Source organism: Metopolophium dirhodum, chromosome 1 (assembly GCF_019925205.1).
Source record: "Metopolophium dirhodum isolate CAU chromosome 1, ASM1992520v1, whole genome shotgun sequence".
In the NCBI taxonomy this organism is placed as follows: domain Eukaryota; kingdom Metazoa; phylum Arthropoda; class Insecta; order Hemiptera; family Aphididae; genus Metopolophium; species Metopolophium dirhodum.
This window is the reverse complement of record NC_083560.1, coordinates 131,045,473-131,064,376: the sequence shown is the minus strand read 5'-3', so window position 1 is coordinate 131,064,376 and position 18,904 is coordinate 131,045,473. Positions and strand designations below refer to the sequence as shown.

Sequence of the window (18,904 nt, the reverse complement as noted above, 5' to 3'; positions counted from 1 at the left end):
ATAAAAAAATATTAAATATACAAATCTATGACTATAGACTGTAAATTAGTAATATTTTGATTAAGAGGACGCCACACCCGCATGTGTTGTCTCCGTCTTACAAACGCGTAACATACCTAACGATCAGAAATTCAAGTTGTATGCCGTTCAGGGGCGGATCTTGGATATTTTGATAGGGGGGGCACATATAAATTATATAATGATTCTTTGATGATATAATTAAAAATACATACTCTTATTTTTAAACAAAATTGGTAATAATAATAATAATGATAATAATAATGTTGATTACATAATATCACATACCATATAATAATAATTTATACATATATGTAGTCATTAATAAGTAAATAAGTAAAAATATTTTTATAGGTTCTCATATTGCCTCATAGGTCGAATTGAAGTTTTAAATTAGTAATAACTGAATCATTATTTTCATTAAAACGTGAATTTAGTTCTGACATAAGATAATCCAAATAAGGTAGAAAATAGTTAACGTGGTAGAATTCAGATAAATCAGTTGATTCGGGCTGAGCGTTTGCACGATGACATTGTTTTTTTGTTACTCTTGGAATCCTTATATCAACGTCCATTTTTACTGCAATTATTCTTGTTTCTTCAAAAATGTTTTTAAATTCCGTTTTTGAATTTTCTCTTATTGTAGTTAATAAATTTTTAACATTGTTGATCATTTCTATCGATTGTGTATAGTCAATATTAATACTCTGTAACAGCATTGAAAGTGGAAGTGTTATGGCTAAAAATTTCGTTAATATTTTTAAGGAAATCAAAAATTCAAATTTACAAATAGCTGCAGATAGAGATTGTGCATTGCTTCCTGTATGGTTGCTAAGGCTTAATTCGTCTAATGTAACTATTATAGCTGGTAATATTTCCAAAAAATGTAAAATTCCATCATGTCTTTCAACCCAACGTGTTTCACACAACTTTTTAGCTTTTACTGCTTTTTGATGTAGAAAAAGTACTGTAATTTTTTCACTCAAAAGTTGAGTTCTTAAAGCAGATTCCCTTAAGAAGTTATAAATATTTGTTATTATTCCGACTGTGTTGCGAATTGAAGGTACAGTGCTTGCTTTACTGAGCACTAAATTTAATCTGTGGTTGGCACAGTGAGTATAAAATGCAAGAGGCTGTAAACTTGCAATTCGAGATTGTACTCCTTTAAACGCACCACTCATATTCGCGGCACCATCATATCCTTGTTCTCGAAGCAGAGCAAGATCTAAATTTTTTTCTTTTAATATTTGTATAATGGTGTCAGCTAAATATTCACCAGTTACATGTTCAACATTTGTGAATCCAAGAAAATGTTCCCGTATTGAGCATGTGTCCGAATCAAAATACCGAACACAAAATGAAAATTGTTCAGAAATACTTACGTCAGTCGTCTCATCAGCTAAAATACTATTACATTTTGAAATATGAACTTTTTGAATTATTTTATCACTTATAACATTTCCGCAGCAATCAATTAAATCATTTTGCGTCGTCTTACTAATATAGGTAGTATTTTTTGTTGCAGATTTGAAATGCTCTTTTAGAATTTGATCTCCAGCATTAATACGAAATTCTAATAAAGCCTTAAAATTTCCTTTTTGATTTTTGATATTGTCATCAACAGAATTTATAGAACCATCATCTCTATGACCGCGTAAGGATATATTTTGTAGGCCACAAAATAGTATGGTTTCAATAATAGGGATTAATTTTTGCCTATTTTGTTCAACTTTACGTGTCATAGCAGTGTCTAATGTTGTTTCTATATTTTGTATTTTTCCATTCATAACACTTATGAAATTATCAGATTTAAAAACACAATTCTTATGGTAGTCATTATTTTTATGGGCCTTAAAATTTTCTTTTGCTTTTTTGTAAAGAGATAATGGTATTGTAACTAATTTTCCTAGTTTTACACGACTACGACCTCCCTCATCGCTTCCAAATAAAACACATATTCTACAAAAAGCTCCTCCGAGTTTTTGGCTATAAGACAACCAGGGATACTCATTTATCCAGTGAAGTTTAAAGGAACGATTTTTATCTCCTTGAGAAATTAGAGGAAAAATAAAATTTTCATGTGGAATCCACGGATCACGTAGAATATCATAAAGTTCGTCGTTTTTTATTTTATTAAATTTAAAACCTACATAGTTGCCAATATCTCTTGTATTTGAAATTTCAGTAGCAGTGGAATGAATTGAGTTGGATTGATCGTCTTCATTTTGGGGCATAATTTCATTTTCAGACTTTTTGTGTACAATATTATCATCTAATTTTGTTTTTTTAAAAAACGTTAATATATTTGTATTTTGACGTTTCTTCTCCATGATTTGGATTTATACGTATTATAAGTTTTAATCCCAAATAAAAATAAATCTAAAAAATACAAATAAAGTTCTATTAAAGAATGTATGAAAGAAAATTACAATTTGGTTAAGCTATTTTTAAATTAATAACTCGATAGTTTTCTATAGGTATGATTAACGATTAGCAGCCGACAATGACGAGCGTACACGCAGTTAATTTAAAAAAATAGAAATAAACTACCCAATATATTAGTATATTTTACCGTATGGACGACGCTGCCTGTCGTCCAAAACTTGAATACATATAAGATGTATAAGCGTCAATAGACAATAAATATAAACATATAATGAAATTAAAAATATAAACTTACATTTAGCGTTGAAGCGTAGCCCTTCGTCTGTAGCAATTTCACAATTACACTATTATTTTATAAAAATTATAGTGTTATAACTTATAACAGTGCTGTGTGCTTGTGTGCAGTACGGCCAGTACGAAATTAAATTGTAAGTACCTATACCACGTCGTTGTCGCGGCGTCGCAGCGGTGTCGCGCGTTAAGATAACGCAAGACGTGTGCTCCGGGCCTAATGGTTATAAATAGAGATCGATAAGATACTAAGCTGTAACTCCTTTTATCAGCTTAAATGTACCTAATTAATGATTTTACTAGTAGGTAAAAGGTAGTATTATTTATATTTATATGATACTCGTAGTAACATAAAAAAAATGTTGATAGAAAATTGACAGGGGGGGCACGTGCCCCTGTGCCCTTCCCCTGGATCCGCCACTGATGCCGTTAGCTTCAAAATTAGAGTGAATCGACCAATTACGAAACTTGATGGTAAGAACATTATCTGTGTTTTGTAAGGATTTTGTTTTTTACGATAATTCAGTTTTAAATGAGTTATGAGCATTTTTAATTTACATTTATTATACACGCTATAACTCACTTAAAAACAGAACTACCGTAAAAAAACTTCCAACAAACACAGAGTGTTGTCCTCTTAAGTCAGAAATGTGTTCATTATTTTTTAAATATTCAATTTTGATGTGTTTTAGAAATAAGATGACTCGTTGATTGTGCAAATTATAATTTCACCATCATTCTTAACTCGTTAAAATGCGTAAAAAAAATTAATCAAAATGTATTATAGATGCTTCAGCAGTTAAGTACATTGTTATGCGCATGCGTATAAACGTAAAATCGCAATCTTTGTTAGGACATAACTTTCAAAGTAATGATTTCCAAATTTTTTTTTTTCGTCAATCATTGTTCTTAACTTGTTGAAATACGTATTTCAAAAATCTATAAAAAAAAATGCTGAGTAGCTAAAGTGATTTTGTTCCAAACATTAAATTAATTTTTTTGTAATATAATATAGGTAATGTACTTCCATTTTTTTTTTGTACAGTTTCTAAAATAATGTTATACTTAAGGCTCTGTGAGGGGGATCTATCCCTCTCACCCCCCCCCCCCAAAATCATGCACCTGCAGAGTTTGTAGATATGCATGTGCACCATAAGCAATATAGTTTTCGAAATAAACGACAAACCCGACTATCGACCGGCGACAATTTAATTTATCATAATAATATACTTGTGGATTACCTTGTAAAAACCGTGTATAGTGACGAAATTTAACCTAATCAGTATGGCATTGTGTCTACATACACTATACATACCTATATATTTTATAAAAATAATTTTCCTATATATAGGTACCTAAATAATGATAATATGTAGGTACATGACGAGATAAGTGAAAAATTTAACTAAAACCTACTCGCAATGTTTAAGATACGGTGGTATCAAAAATCTACATAGTTTAACCGTCCCGCGCCAACTGCCCTACCTATTCTATACTCTACTCGACTATATGAAGTGATCCATTTACTGATAAAACTAATAATTCTGTGAATTAAAAAAAATGTATAAATTCTTATACCTTGCTTATTTTATTTCAACACTACATTTTTACAGGAACACGGAACGATCTTTTTTACTATTTTTTTCACAATGGTTTTTACATCATTTTAATGGTCACTTTTATTTTTATTTAATTATCAGGGGGAAAAAACTTTTATAATAATAGTGATAAATAACTGAACATCAAATAAACATTTTAAGAGGACGTTGCACCCGCATATACTTGCCTCCGTCTTACACACGTACAGCATAGCAAGAACGTTTTGGCGCGGGAAAGAACCGAGAAGGCTACAGTTCTCATAACTAAGAATCGAGATTTTCACCACATATAAAAAAGAACTTTAGCTGTGTCATATCTTTTTTATTTTTTTGACATCGCTTATACGAAAAAAGTTCTTATTGTTTCAAAATCCGTTATTTTTTGTGTTTTTCAAACTTTAATAACTTTTTTTGAAGTTCCGATAAAATGAAAACGATATTGCACTGCTAAAGTTTTCCTTTGTATGTGGTGAAAATTTTGTTTCTTAGTTATGAGTTTATGACTGTAGCATTCTCGGTTCTTTCCCGCGCAGAACGGTTTTTGATATTATGTTGTACTTATTTTGCAAGACGTAGCGACAACATGCGGGTGCAACGTCCTCTAAAAAAAGTGTTCTGTCCACTATGATAGAAGCAAGTAGAGTATTACATTTTTTGGCATAAATGAAGAGTTATATACTTATATGGGTAATATTATTTCTAAGTTAATACTATAGGAAAAAAAAATATTTTTTTAAAAAAAAAACACAAGAACTGAAATAATAACATTAAAAAGTAATTGCTTGTATTTTAATGGATTACTCTGTATAAATAGTTTTAGGTACCTCTATGTATACACTATAGTGTTACGATTATCTGCTAAGAAACTGACTACACAATCCGCAATGTTATATAACAATTAACAATCGTATGACCGATAATAATTTACAGTGCCAGTGAAGGACAAATTAATTTATGGTTTTCAATCTTATTTTGTCCACAGTACCATAGGATATTTTCAAAGAATTTTTGGATAATCTTCTAACCCTCGCATTTATAAATTCAATTTTATATAAATTTAAGTATATAACTTATAAGAAATAACCAAACAGATTTTTACTGTTGAAATATTTTCTAAATTGGTTTATTTTATAAATATTTAAATAATAACAAACCTAAATAATAAATATAAATATAATATAATGTTTTTATATAAATTAAAAATAAAATACTAATGAAGTAGTTGGATAATGCGAGATTAATTTATTCAACACGTCTTGACCTCTATGATTTGTTCACAATTCACGGTCTAATTTTTCTCTTCAACATACCCAAGTTTCATTCTTGTATTAATATTTTTTAAATTTACAAGTAAAGATAAAAATAGAGATAACGATATTTTTAAATTAAAATATGCTTGTGTTTTTTAATACAAAAAAAAGATAAGATAAGTTTTACAAAAGCTTTCGAAGAGTCTTTCTCAGAACAATATTATGTTATTATATATTTAATCTTAAACTTCGAGGGTCGTTTCTGGTATACACAATTGGATCTACTTGGTACTTTAGGGGGGGAGGGGTCAAAAGTAAAAAATGGGTAAGTGGATACCTCTGCTATACAGTAGGTGTTGAATAGGTCACTGTAATGGATGTGTTCAATTTGAATCAGAAGCTTTATCATCGTATACGAAAAATGATTTTGAGCCATATCAAGTATATTTTTTGTCAGTCGATATCAAGTGTATTTCATGATATGTTTTTTAATATTGCTATTGAATATAAGTAGATTTAATTTTTACCGATTTAACATTGCTTTTATTATATTGATTAATACATAATTATTATAATAATGTGTAAGTATATTTTATTTTTATTACAAAACGGACCGTGGCCCAAAGTACAGGAAAATAAGTACATAATAATAAGAACAGGAAAATACATATAAATTACATTAACATAAGGACATTGTTACGATTACGAAAAATAGAACGACGGGTCCTCATCATTAGCAATACGCCTCATTCTGAAAATCAGTTTATTACGAGAGTAATTTGTAGTTAATATTAATTCATTAAAACAATATATTATTATACTTCTATCATATTATATTATTATTGTTATTAACTTTTTAGTCAGCCTTACCGTAGAATAGGCAGTGTAAATTGGTTCATGGTATAAATAGGTAATATCTTAAACTTAATATCATAAAACTTAAGTACAGTAAAATTTGTACTATAGGTACCTACATAAAAGTTTTAAGTATTCGGTCCCCACAGATAATGTTTTTGAATTACAACGATATAAATTACATAATTATTATCCGTTTAAATCAAATTTTGTCCGAGTTTGAACTTGATGTCCGTAGGAAAATAAACATATTTGGTATTATATATATATATATATTGTGTTAATATATATATTTTTTGGTTACATATTAACTACTTATGAGAACCCTTGTATTAAATGTTCAATTAAACTTTTCAGTTTAAAATAATTTGAGAACTTTCCCCAATTTTGATACAATTTCAAAATTATAACTTTAAACAGTTATAAAATAATGTGACTTTGTATTTTCAATATATTTTTATGAACAACTTGTGAGGAACTTTATGTTATATTTTTTTTTAACTTTTTGACTGACCGAAACAATTTTTGTAGATGTTTATGAAAAATATAACTAAAAAAAATTTTGAATGTCAAATGACATTTACAAATAATTCAAACATTTCAAATGTCATTCAAAATTTTCAATTAAGTTTAAGGAAAGTTTAGTACAAGATTCCTCAAATGTTTTTATTACTGGAATTTAAAAAAAAGTTTAGTGTAAAGCTATTGGTAACTACATACATTTTATCAGTGTTTGGAATTCGATTTTTGACGATATTGGACGCAGATACTTTGCTACTTCACGATAATTTGCTCGATATTCAGATTTATATCCATTGTAATAGCCGGTCACATAATTATTATGTCAATTAACGATTGTTATAATGATAGCCATTAACTATAGACGGCTAGACAAAAAGTCTTTAATTCTTATTCTCGATTACATTTTCAATCAAAATTTTTTTTAGTCATTAATCGACGTTGCCTTCTTTTTCCAGTAGAATTATCTACAACATTTTTTTCTACAAAATAGTTTGTATATTTTCGTGATTTTGACGAATTTTGTCAAAATTTTAACTTTACAATTAAAGTGTATTAAAATATTTTAAAGAAATATTGTGACTATGTGTTTTTAATATTTTTTAAACTTTAGATAAGTATACATATAACTTATGAGAACCTTTATATAACATTTTCAAAATTTTTGACGGAGCGAAAAATGTTTTATTCATATTTAAAGAAAAAAACAAAATTATGTAGTACTGGAGATGCCCGATTGCGGCCCGAATTCAGGTAGTCGTGTTTTATCCCAAATACCTACTCGTATAAGTATCCCGATTGCGTCCAAACACACATTGGTTCACAAAATAACGTATAAGTATAATTAATAAAATAAAATATATTTTCATTAAAATAAATCATAAATAGTAAAATAATTGTTTACAGTAAAAAAAAAATATGAAACAAAATGAATATTATGTCAATTAATAGTCAATAAATAGTCAAATATTAAAATAATTATAGTGTTAAATTATAGTGTTAGAGGTAGATTTTTAAAAAATTTTCTTGCTTTTGGATTTTTTTATTTTGATTTGTATATAAATAGTATTTTCTACCTACTATGTACGGGCCGCAATCGGGTGACGCTTGTACCTATGCCATAACTAGAGGTTGGGTGGTTGCCAAGGGCGCAGCAAAGTAAGGGGCTGCATTTAAGTTAATTTCAAAATTGCTTTTTTGTATACAATTTAATTTTCTCATAAATTATTTAAGGTTTTGTCAGAATTAAGTTGTGTAATGTGTATTGTACAAAAATTACATCAGTACTGGATTGCGACTAGATGATGTTTATTTATTAGTGTTTAGGTACTATTTTTACATTTATATTATACTAGCTGATCTCGTGCACTCCGTTGCCCGTTAAATGTACCAACTATATATGACTCAAACCTTGTTCAGTTGGTTATTTAATATTCCGTGTATGGTGTTCACAATTTATCTTAATTTTTCTGTTGCCTGGAATAAAAATTCTGATTCGCAGTAGTATATTATTACCAGGTAGACAATCTACTTGCGGTAGATCGCGGACCCCGTGCTGTTTGTACGTAGGTAAGTGTTTGATTTAACTTTAAAGTATCAAAGTTATACTAGGTTTGTCGTTTTTACTTAATTCCACCTACGGTGGATCAATATAATCAACTAATACAAAATCCTATCCTAACCTAACCGTACTAAAATCCGATGAATAAAAAAACAAAATGTAACCATTTTTAAATAAATTAGCCTATTTTCTTCCCAGAAGTCTAATCACCCACCAACATTCATTTATATCTTTATATGGGGATTTCGATGCACTTGGCATTATTTTCTAAGCGATACTCGTTTTGTAAAATACACAAATAGAATAAGCAGTTTTTACTTTGCATTTTTTGACAACTTATATTTTAAAATCATTTTTTGCATTTTAGAATTTTTGGGAATTTTAGGGCATTTTGGATTATTTTTTTTTTAAATTTGTTTATGTTTTTACATGATTTTTATAATAAATATATGAAACCTTATACTAAATATATAAAAAAAGGAATAATTCATTTTTCAGGCAAAAGAAGTCCAAAACAACCTGCAGTACCTGTATAAATTGACTTTACAATCCTTTAGAAGTTTAAAATGTATATTATAATTTATACCAAATTTATTTTAGAATTTATATTCATATTATAAAAAATAAAAATAATTTAGTTCTCTATATAGAATTTTTAGGGAACTTTTATAAGTTTTTTAAGACATTATATTCATCAATAATCATTATGATAATTTACCTAGAAAAAGCCAAGATGAGGGACAACTGCCCCTACTTGCCCTTCGGACCTGCGGACCCGCTGGTAGATACCCGACTTTATTTAATATAATACCTACCTATATAGAATAGAGTTTAAAGTTTATATTTATATTAGTATACCTACGTTTCTCTGTTTCCGTATTTTATATTAGTGTAATCTGATTGTCATTACTTTCTGAATATTTTAGTTACAACTTACAAGGAAATACCTATACTTTAAGCAGGTTCAAGAGCTACAGCGTGTCAAGTTCGAGTACCTATTCAAGTACCTATACTTATTAATTCCGTCATTCAGTGAGTATTATAAAATAATAGACAATCATTTTTATTATTTAATGATACAGCCATTTGAATGTTTTAACTTGAAATTAGAAATTGTCCGTAAACAGAGCTCAAAACAAGTCAATATATTTTGAAAATTTTATCAAGTATAGGAATTAATAAAATAAACATATGATATAAATCTCATGTGTCTACGGATATTCGTTTTTGAATTACAACAAAATAAGAAAATCATTACATGAGATATCAAGTGAATATCCAATGTTGTAAAAGTTTGAACTTCAAACGCTCATAAAAATTTAATTTGACTTTCTTAGACATTTTTTTTTTCGTTAAAAGTAGATAACTTTATAAGGAATCTTGTATTACATAAAAATCTTAGATTTAAAACGAAATATTTTTATGAATTTCTAACTCAAAATAATTTGCACATTTTCGTAATTTTTACGTGTTGTGTGAACATTTGAACTTCAAATACTTATAAAAAAAAAATTGTGACTGGGTTTTAATATTTTTCAAATATCATTGTAACAATATATTAAGAGCCTTGTATTAAATTTTCAAGTTTTTTTACACAACAAATAACATTTGAAAATGTCTGCGAAGAGTTCAAAACAAATCCAAATATTTTATCGTGTATAGAAAATGCTAACATAAACCAGTGAAAATTTCAAGTATCTACGATAATTTATTTTAGAGTTATACCAAAAACCAAAATCGAATTTGTCAAAAATCGATTTAATGTTAAAGTTCCCATTTTTTCTTATTTTTTTGGTTTTTTCCCGGCGCTTTTAATAACTGGGTACTTTTAAACTTTGACCTCCCCAATGCACTAACTAGATTTACTTTACTGTCGAACAAGATACTGAAGTTGAAAATTGAATCATTATTTCGACTACTTATCAAGTACACTGACACAAAAAATTTTAAAAATTTTAAAAACACACATTGTAAAATTAATACATTCATCGTGCCGCTCAGAATCTAAAATTAGGACTGCTATAGTCTATAATGTTAATAAATTGTCACTGACGTATAAAAATTGTTTTCTATAAATTTCTATACCGAAAATATCGCTACATCGATATTTATTACGATTATTTTGAATTTGAATATAGTGAAACTTCCATATTATAATGAAGTCACATGGGGAACAAAAAGTTCTTAAATAGAATTACATAATTTTTTTATTTAATTAATTGCATAGACATACATAGGTAAATTATTGAGTCATTTTAATCAAACTTATTTAATTTATTTTTAATCCTAGTTAAAATCTTAATTGCAATATTTTTTGTAAATAGTAGTTTTTTCATAAAAAAGTTTTTTTTTCCATTAAATAGTAGGTTGGTATCTATTTTTGATATCTTGAATAGTTAATACACTGTGTTTTCAATAATTTAGATTTTTCAGATATTATTATATGGCTAGAAAGATAGTTACAATTTTAATATTAATGACTAAGATCTTGTAATATTTTATTACATAATATTATACCTACATGTATTTAGATATAATAAGAAACGTTGGGATTTTAATTTTCCTATAATTTACGTATCAATAATATCAATTATACCTAACTCATTAACTATAATGACTCAATCATTTAAAAAATATAGCAGTTTTTTTACTAACACAATTGAATGTAATTTAATAATATTATATACATATTATTCCTATAAAATGAAACAAAATAAACGCCAAAACAATAATAGCCTACAGCACCAAGGAGGCTAATTATGCAACGAACCTATTCACACTATAGTCTATGGTACACAGTATTGACTTAAAACTATACGTTAATAACAATATCTGAAGAATTATAATTACCTATTATACAGGATGATTCATTAAGCATAAAACACTCATTATCTCAAAAAGTATTAATGTTTTTGAAAATATTTTTTTACATAGTTTCAAGTTTTTATTAAAATATCAAATTTTTAAATATTTTTTATCCTTATAATTTTTTAAGTTTTTTACTTTTTTGAACGACAGTATAGAGTTTTAATTTCATATTCCAAAGCAGAATATTTTTCTAATTATTTTGATACATAAAAATCGAATTTAGGAAGAGTAGTATATGAGTTATAAGTATTTAAAGTTGTTATGAGCGGAGTAGAGTGGTATGGGGTTACACCGCAAAATGTTTGTCCACTACTCCGCTTGTCAAAACTTTAAATACTTATAACTCATAAACTGCTCGTCCTAAATTCAATTTTTATGCATCAAAATATTTAGAAAAATATTCTGCTTTGGAAAATTAAATGTTCTATGTTGTTATACAAAAACGTAAAAAACTTAAAAAAATATAAGGATAAAAAATATTTTAAAATATGATATTTTAATAAAAACGTTGTTTTTTACAACTTGAAACTATGTAAAAAAATAAAAAACATTAATAGTTTTTGAGATAATGAGTGTTTTACGCTTAATGAATCACCCTGTATAATATAGGCTATTTATTTTTGCAAAAAAACTGTACTAGGTACCTACTAATAAACGAATTAATTTCTACCGTATAACTCATTAGAAAATAAATTACTAGTGTACTAGTATACAAATAGGTAAAATAAAATATCTTTACAAATGTTGACTGACAGACGGTCTCCACTCAAAATCGTACTTGGTCATTATTAACAACTAGTAATATTATATGAAATAATATTATAAATTAATAATATTATATGAAATAATATTATAAATTAATAATTATAATAATATCATGTGATTTATTGATAGAAAAAATTAGTTCAACCTACCGTACTTCCTACTAATATAAAAACTAATTTAATAGTAATTTAAATAAATTACAATGGCTGACGCACTCCGTGATTCTTTTTTTCGTACATGCGATGATTTATCCTTGAATTAAAATCGAACACATCGATTACAGTGACCTACTCAGAAACTTCCCTGCAGGTTTTTTTGTCAAAATGTTTTTAATTTTATTGGTCTTCGGATATTATTCATGACAGCCAGGAATTAAAATTGGACATTATTAAATCCCAATTATGCCAATACAATAGCAATAACATTAGCAATAGCAAACCAGTATCAACATGTAAATAGACTGAACATTAATAATATTATACCTACGTAAAACACACACAGGTATTACACATGATTGCCTTATAATACTATTGTAAGTAAACAATTCTGTGATTTAAATTATTATTTCTTTAATTTATAAAACTGTTGAAAATATGATCGAATGCTTTTTATATAGAAATCATCTGCAGGTTACCATATTGAGAATCACTGGTATAGGAAAATTTTCATAAGTCAGACCGAATATTAATTGTAATAAAAATATTACTGTCGAGCACGCGCGAGACTCGCCTTACCTATACGTTTATAACGCTGCTATAATGCAGCAGCAAATCAGACGGCAAAATTATTATATTTATATTCATAACACACTCAGTATAATACAATTTATGAATTAAATTTCTTATGAAACAATTCTTGAACTCAGATATTATCTAGATTACTTACTTTTATGTTATTATTACTTATGTATATATTTGTAGAATAATATACTAATATCAATGGATATTTTCTGATCATGTGAACCTGATGTAATTTCTTTTCTAAACAAATTCACTTATTGTATAACTTAATAATATTAAAGATTGTAAATAAATATAATTTAGGAAAAATAGAAATGTTGTTATGAGAAGGTACAACCTCATTAAATAATTAATATTACCTACCATTGTAGTAGCAGTCGGTCACGCGTTATATAGGTATACCTATATTATGTTGCTGTTGGTATAAACGTATTTTTTTTCGCACTACAATTTTTCGATGACTTCGAAATATTATGAAACAAATCAGTTTCATTCTTTTGTTTTCAAATGGAACGGAAACATTTATTTTACACTGAAATCGTATTAATTAATATATGTGGCAGTGGCGTAGCCAGGGGAGCGGCTAAGGGGACTTCAAGCAGCCCCTCTCCCAAAATGTTGAGAAAATTTAAAAATTATTTTAATGATCTATGATAGTTGCTCAAAAAGTCTTAAATTGTATTTTAATTATTTAAAAATGTACTATAAGTATTAACACTTTTCAGCTATCTATCTGTACTATAGTACGTATTTAATGTGTAAGAGTATACAAGTTTATCAGCCCCCCCCCCCGGGAAAAATCCTGGCTACGCCACTGATATTTGGATTAAACTTTAACTTGCAAGAGATTAAAATTAAAAAAAAATTGAAACAGTAATACTCGTAATTGGATAATTATTGCATTTAGGTACTTATAAAACGTCGTGTACCTACTCATGTGACTAATTATTTTTCACACTTAATATATTTGAAAATATACCGATACTTACACATAATTCTGTTGTTTAAATTCCACGGAAAATACGGTCGGATAGAACCCAAAATAATATCTAATAATTTGGCCTTGAAAGAGTCGCGTAATGCCATTAAAATGTCCATCTTACATGGAGCGTATTGCGTATATTATTACATTTTAGCCGTTCGTACTGTCTACAAAATATTAGGCATTTAGACGTCAGATGATGTACAATTTCCTAATAATATATCCTAATAAAGGTCTACAATATGTTATAATAGGTATATGTGTATATTATGAAATGATCAAAGAGACGATGATAATAATAATATGTAGATACAATAGGTATCAACTATCGATATAATCTATCTAATCGTAGAAAACAATTATTTCCACTCATCTGTGTGTATTTAATATTATATAGATATATTATATGTATTGTATATATTATATAGACCTACCTAATAAAATGATCTTAAAAAATATTTATAAAGTGCGTAATTATTACTCCAACTACGGTAAATTATTTATCAATTGTAAACGTAAACTTAAATTATTGAGTATTGCTTTGTACAATACAGTCGATATACATTATACAAGTTTGAATGTACGGTCGTAATTTGCATACACAGATCTAGGTTAAGTCCATCTTAGAGCTTATGTTATCCAAACGTACCTATATATATAAATATATCAAGTTACGAACGCAATAAAAAAAATGTATATGTATATAATATATTTGAAACGGAAGGGTTAGTTAAAAATGCAAAAGAAATATAAGAAAACGAGAAAAAACAAGCGCTGTACCGATGCATGATAATTAAAGCGGAAGAAAATTACATTTAAAATATTTGAAAGTAAAAGCTCGAAAGTAAAAAGTAATCAACGTTAACCGGATATCTATATATTATAATTTTTTTTATTTTTTAGTTTTTAATAAATAGCAATATTGTACAATAATAATGAGCCGTTCGTAAATATCTATAGAATGTGTCGACGGCGACCGATCATTATAATAGTAATATTATTACAGCACGAATAAAATGGAATTTCTACAAAAAAAAAAAATACTAAAGTGTAAATTTCGTAAAATTAATTATGTAACATTACTGGCTTCTGCTGAGATTATCTCACAATATGAAAATTCGTGCGTGTGTATTGGATCCAATAACTGTTAGAACGTTTGCGTTTTTTTTAAACATTTTTTATTGTTATATTATATTTTAGTGCGCTTTATTTAGAACATATTTGACATATTTTTCACATTACACAAGACGAGAATATAATTACCTATATGTGAGATTTATCTTTATGGAATTTAAAGAATGCGTTTACAAAAATACAACAAATTCATCCGGTTAGGTAGGTACTCGGAATTATAACATATACGTAGGTAAGTACCTACATCTTTCCGTCCTCGAGACTCTTTTAATGAGGCACAGTGCCGAAAGACTGATGAGTTTTTTTTTAGCACAGCATATTCACACGAAGGGAAATAGGACTACAAAATATCTACAAAATTTATTATTCATAATAAATCATAATACAGTTAATAATTATGAATGGTCAACTGTATTGTGAATTTGTGATCTTACTGTAACCGTAAATAGTTATTGTCGTAGAAAAATATTATTTTTATTAAATATAATATTAAGACGTTTAGTTTGCGATTAAATAACAACAAAAAACCGAGACAACTATAGTAAACGACCGACTTTTTATTTCAAAGACTAATATAATTTCGTAGTCAAATCAATGTTATTGAATTATTTTTAATTTTATGGCTATTTAATAAAAATACAGTGGCTATTTTAAAAAAATACAGTAGGTAAGTAAAATATAAGTTTGTGTATAAAAAATACCATACAAATATAATTTAAGTACATTTTTCGATAAAAAAAAAACAATATCAGCAATTTCCTAGAGTTTACCCAGTTGACTACAATTCGTCATATCTACATGGTTCGGTAATAATATAGTATCGTACGAAACAATTTTGCTTGTTAGACTTAATGAATAATATGATTTTCAGAATTAAAATATAATATATTGTTAGGTACCTATCTAATATCTGCAGTATAGGTATGTTAACTACAGCTGACAGTTCTATATTATGCAGTATCCGCACATCTTTAAAACAAGGTCGTCGTTAAAATCCGCACACTTCTATACTTGCATCTATCACATTATCGTTTATAACCACAGGTGTCGCACGCCAGTAAATAATCATATTTAATCAAAATCACAAAATCATAAAAATAAACCTTTAGGGATTAACCGCAGATTGCTAAACAATACGTTACTCCGGATAAGACCATATGCTTATGGTTTTTATTTTAATAAATTAAATTTCTACTGCGAAGTATAGCTATCAACTACCTACCTACAAAACATATATAAATATATTCGTAATGAAACTAAGTGTACTCGCCTCTTTTTATGACTTCGCATAATGGATTACACGATACAAGTGTTCACAAAATATAATGAAGGTGCGCAATCAATAAATTGCTAAAAATAAACGTATCGACTTTTTCGTAAAAATAAAAAATCCAGAGACTTAGTTTGGCATTAATTAATTATTATTTATTAAGAAGACTTATTTGATAACAATAAGTAGTTATTTAAATTTCAACCGTAAATCAAATGGTTTTGAATTATGTACTTTCAAAATTTCACTTTTTAACAATAGACAAAAATATATATGTGTGGTACTAAACGGTACGCACTGTGTGGTTATGAACGGTAAGTGTGTGCGGTTTTGCGTTCAATGATGCGTACCTATACAAATATTGTGTCTGATAAAATATTGAAAATTAGAGGGCAGACATAATGACTTAATATGCAGTGTTCATGAACGCGAATACAAATTAAATTAAATATAAGTATGACATATTGATATTACAATCATCATAGACGTAGATTTATTGGAATTTTAAAGAGGGCTACATTTTTAGTAGCATAATATATATACTAGATTTTTTTCTTATTATTAATACTCAACCACTAAAAAATGGTAATACATGTTCAAACTCGATACGACTATTATAACTTATAAGCAAAGATTCAGTAAAATATTAGAGGTGCTAACATTATTTTTGATTCCATATAACGGAGCTATGAGCCTATAAATGTATTGACTTTACAATAATTTGTTTGGGGCTGTAACACTGCTTCAATTTTCTTCAACAGTATTTTGTTCGATAGGAAATTGAATCTAGTTGGTGCATTCGGAAGGTCAAAATCTAAGGAAAACCGGTAAATTTTATGCAAAATCGGTTTTCGACTAAATCAATTTTAATTTTTGGTGTAACTCTAAAACAAATAATCGTAGATACTTGAAATCTTCACTGAATGTTTAAATTAGCATTTTATATATATGATACAATTTTTCAAAATAATTTGTGTGGTGTTGAGTGGTTTAAGGACATTTTCAGTTTTCAACTGTTTTAGTTTTTTTTTCTATTCATGTCAATTATATTCATTGGGTCAGAGAGCTTAAAAATTTAATACAATGCACCTAATATATTGTTACAATGATAGATGAAAAATATTAAAAATACATTGTCACAATTTTTTTTATAAGCATTTAAAGTTCGAATTTAGATAAAATACGTAAAAATCACGAAAATGTGCAAATTATTTTGAGTTTGAAATTCATAAAATGTTTTCTTTTAAAAACTAAGATTTGAAAATTTATAGCGAAATTTCTCATAAGTTTGTTTATCTTTATCAAAAAAAAAAAAATTTTTTACCAGAATTTCAAATTAAATTTTTACGAGTGTTTGAAGTTAAAATATTTACAACATTGGATATTCACACGATTTCTCATGTAGCGATTTTCTTATTTTGTTTTAATTCAATAACAAATAACTGTAGATACTTGAAATTTACACAATATGTTTTTTATTCCTATACTTGATAAAATTTCAAAATATTTTACTCGTTTTGAGCTGTTTACGGACAATTTTAATTTTCAATTATTTTAGTTTTTTTTTTTTATAAATGTCAATACAATTTTATTCGTTTGGTCAAAAAACTGAAAATATAATACAATGCTCCTAATACATTGTTTCAATAGAAATCGTAAAATTTTAAAAATCCATATGCATAATTTTTTTTTAAAATTATTTAAAGTTCTAATTTTAAAAAAAACCATCAAAATCTCAAAAATAATCAATTATTGTAATTAAAAAAATATAAAATGTTAAATTTTTACAGCTAAAGATTTAAAATTTAAAACAAGGCAAGTACTTAATTTTGTACCATAAAATCTAAAAAATATATAAACAGTATTTTTTATAGTTATTTTGTTGTAATTTAACAAAATTATTCTTGGATATATGAAACATTTTGAGTATATTATTATATTTTATACACACTATAATGACATTTTTAAATTTTTTGGTAAAAATGAATTTAACCTACTGTAGTAGATACTAATACAATAATACCTAATACTAAAATTAATTACTATTTAATCACAATAATACTATAAAATATACCTACTTAGTAACGTATAGGCTGCCAGGCTGTCTTTGCTCAGAATCGTTTTTCGTAGGTATACAATTATTTTATATTACTTGTAACCTACTGTTATTCAGCAGAGCGACTTCCACTTAACCGCTTTTTTTTAAACTTTGAAAGTGGTTTTTGACTTTTGTTAGCAAATTGGTTCAAGTTGGTTCAAGTTGGTTCTTTGAGGGGTCAAAAGTAAATAACTCACAGTACTATTCTTAATAATCGAGGGGAAATAAATTAAGGAAATACGTAGGTATATTCTAACGCAAAACTAGTTTTCGACTAAACCAATATGGTTTTTTTGTGTAATAAATGTTTTTATTGAAATTTTATGTAAATTATAAAATTTTCAAAATATTGTACAGTTATTTGAGCTATTTATATATATTTGATATTTTTTTTTATTTGTTATTCTAAATGGCAATAAAATAGTTACGCACCGGGAAAAGGTTTGAAAATGTAATACAATAAGGGTCCCCCCCAATAAGTCATTCATATATTATATCATTTGAAAAATATCGAAAATACCTAGATATTTTTATAAGCGTTTAAAATTGAAATTTTTACGATATTTGTTA

At 27.0% G+C, this 18,904-nt stretch overlaps 1 protein-coding gene across 1 annotated transcript; it reads right to left on the bottom strand.

The window, feature by feature from the left end:
- Positions 1-386: 386 nt before the first annotated feature.
- LOC132953795 (52 kDa repressor of the inhibitor of the protein kinase-like) lies at positions 387-2,252 on the bottom strand. Its single transcript, XM_061026134.1, has 2 exons — positions 725-2,252; positions 387-616 (listed from the first exon to the last, which is right to left on the bottom strand). The coding sequence occupies exons 1-2, from the start codon at positions 2,250-2,252 to the stop codon at positions 387-389; spliced, it is 1,758 nt and encodes a 585-aa protein (XP_060882117.1).
- Positions 2,253-18,904: the final 16,652 nt, after the last annotated feature.

Coding starts and splice junctions, on each gene's coding strand:
- LOC132953795 (XM_061026134.1), bottom strand. CDS start 2,252: ATGCCCCAAAATGAAGACGATCAATCCAACTCAATTCATTCCACTGCT. Junction 617..724: donor ACTTTCAATGCTGTTACAGA/GTATTAATATTG, acceptor ACATTTTTGAAG/AAACAAGAATAATTGCAGTA.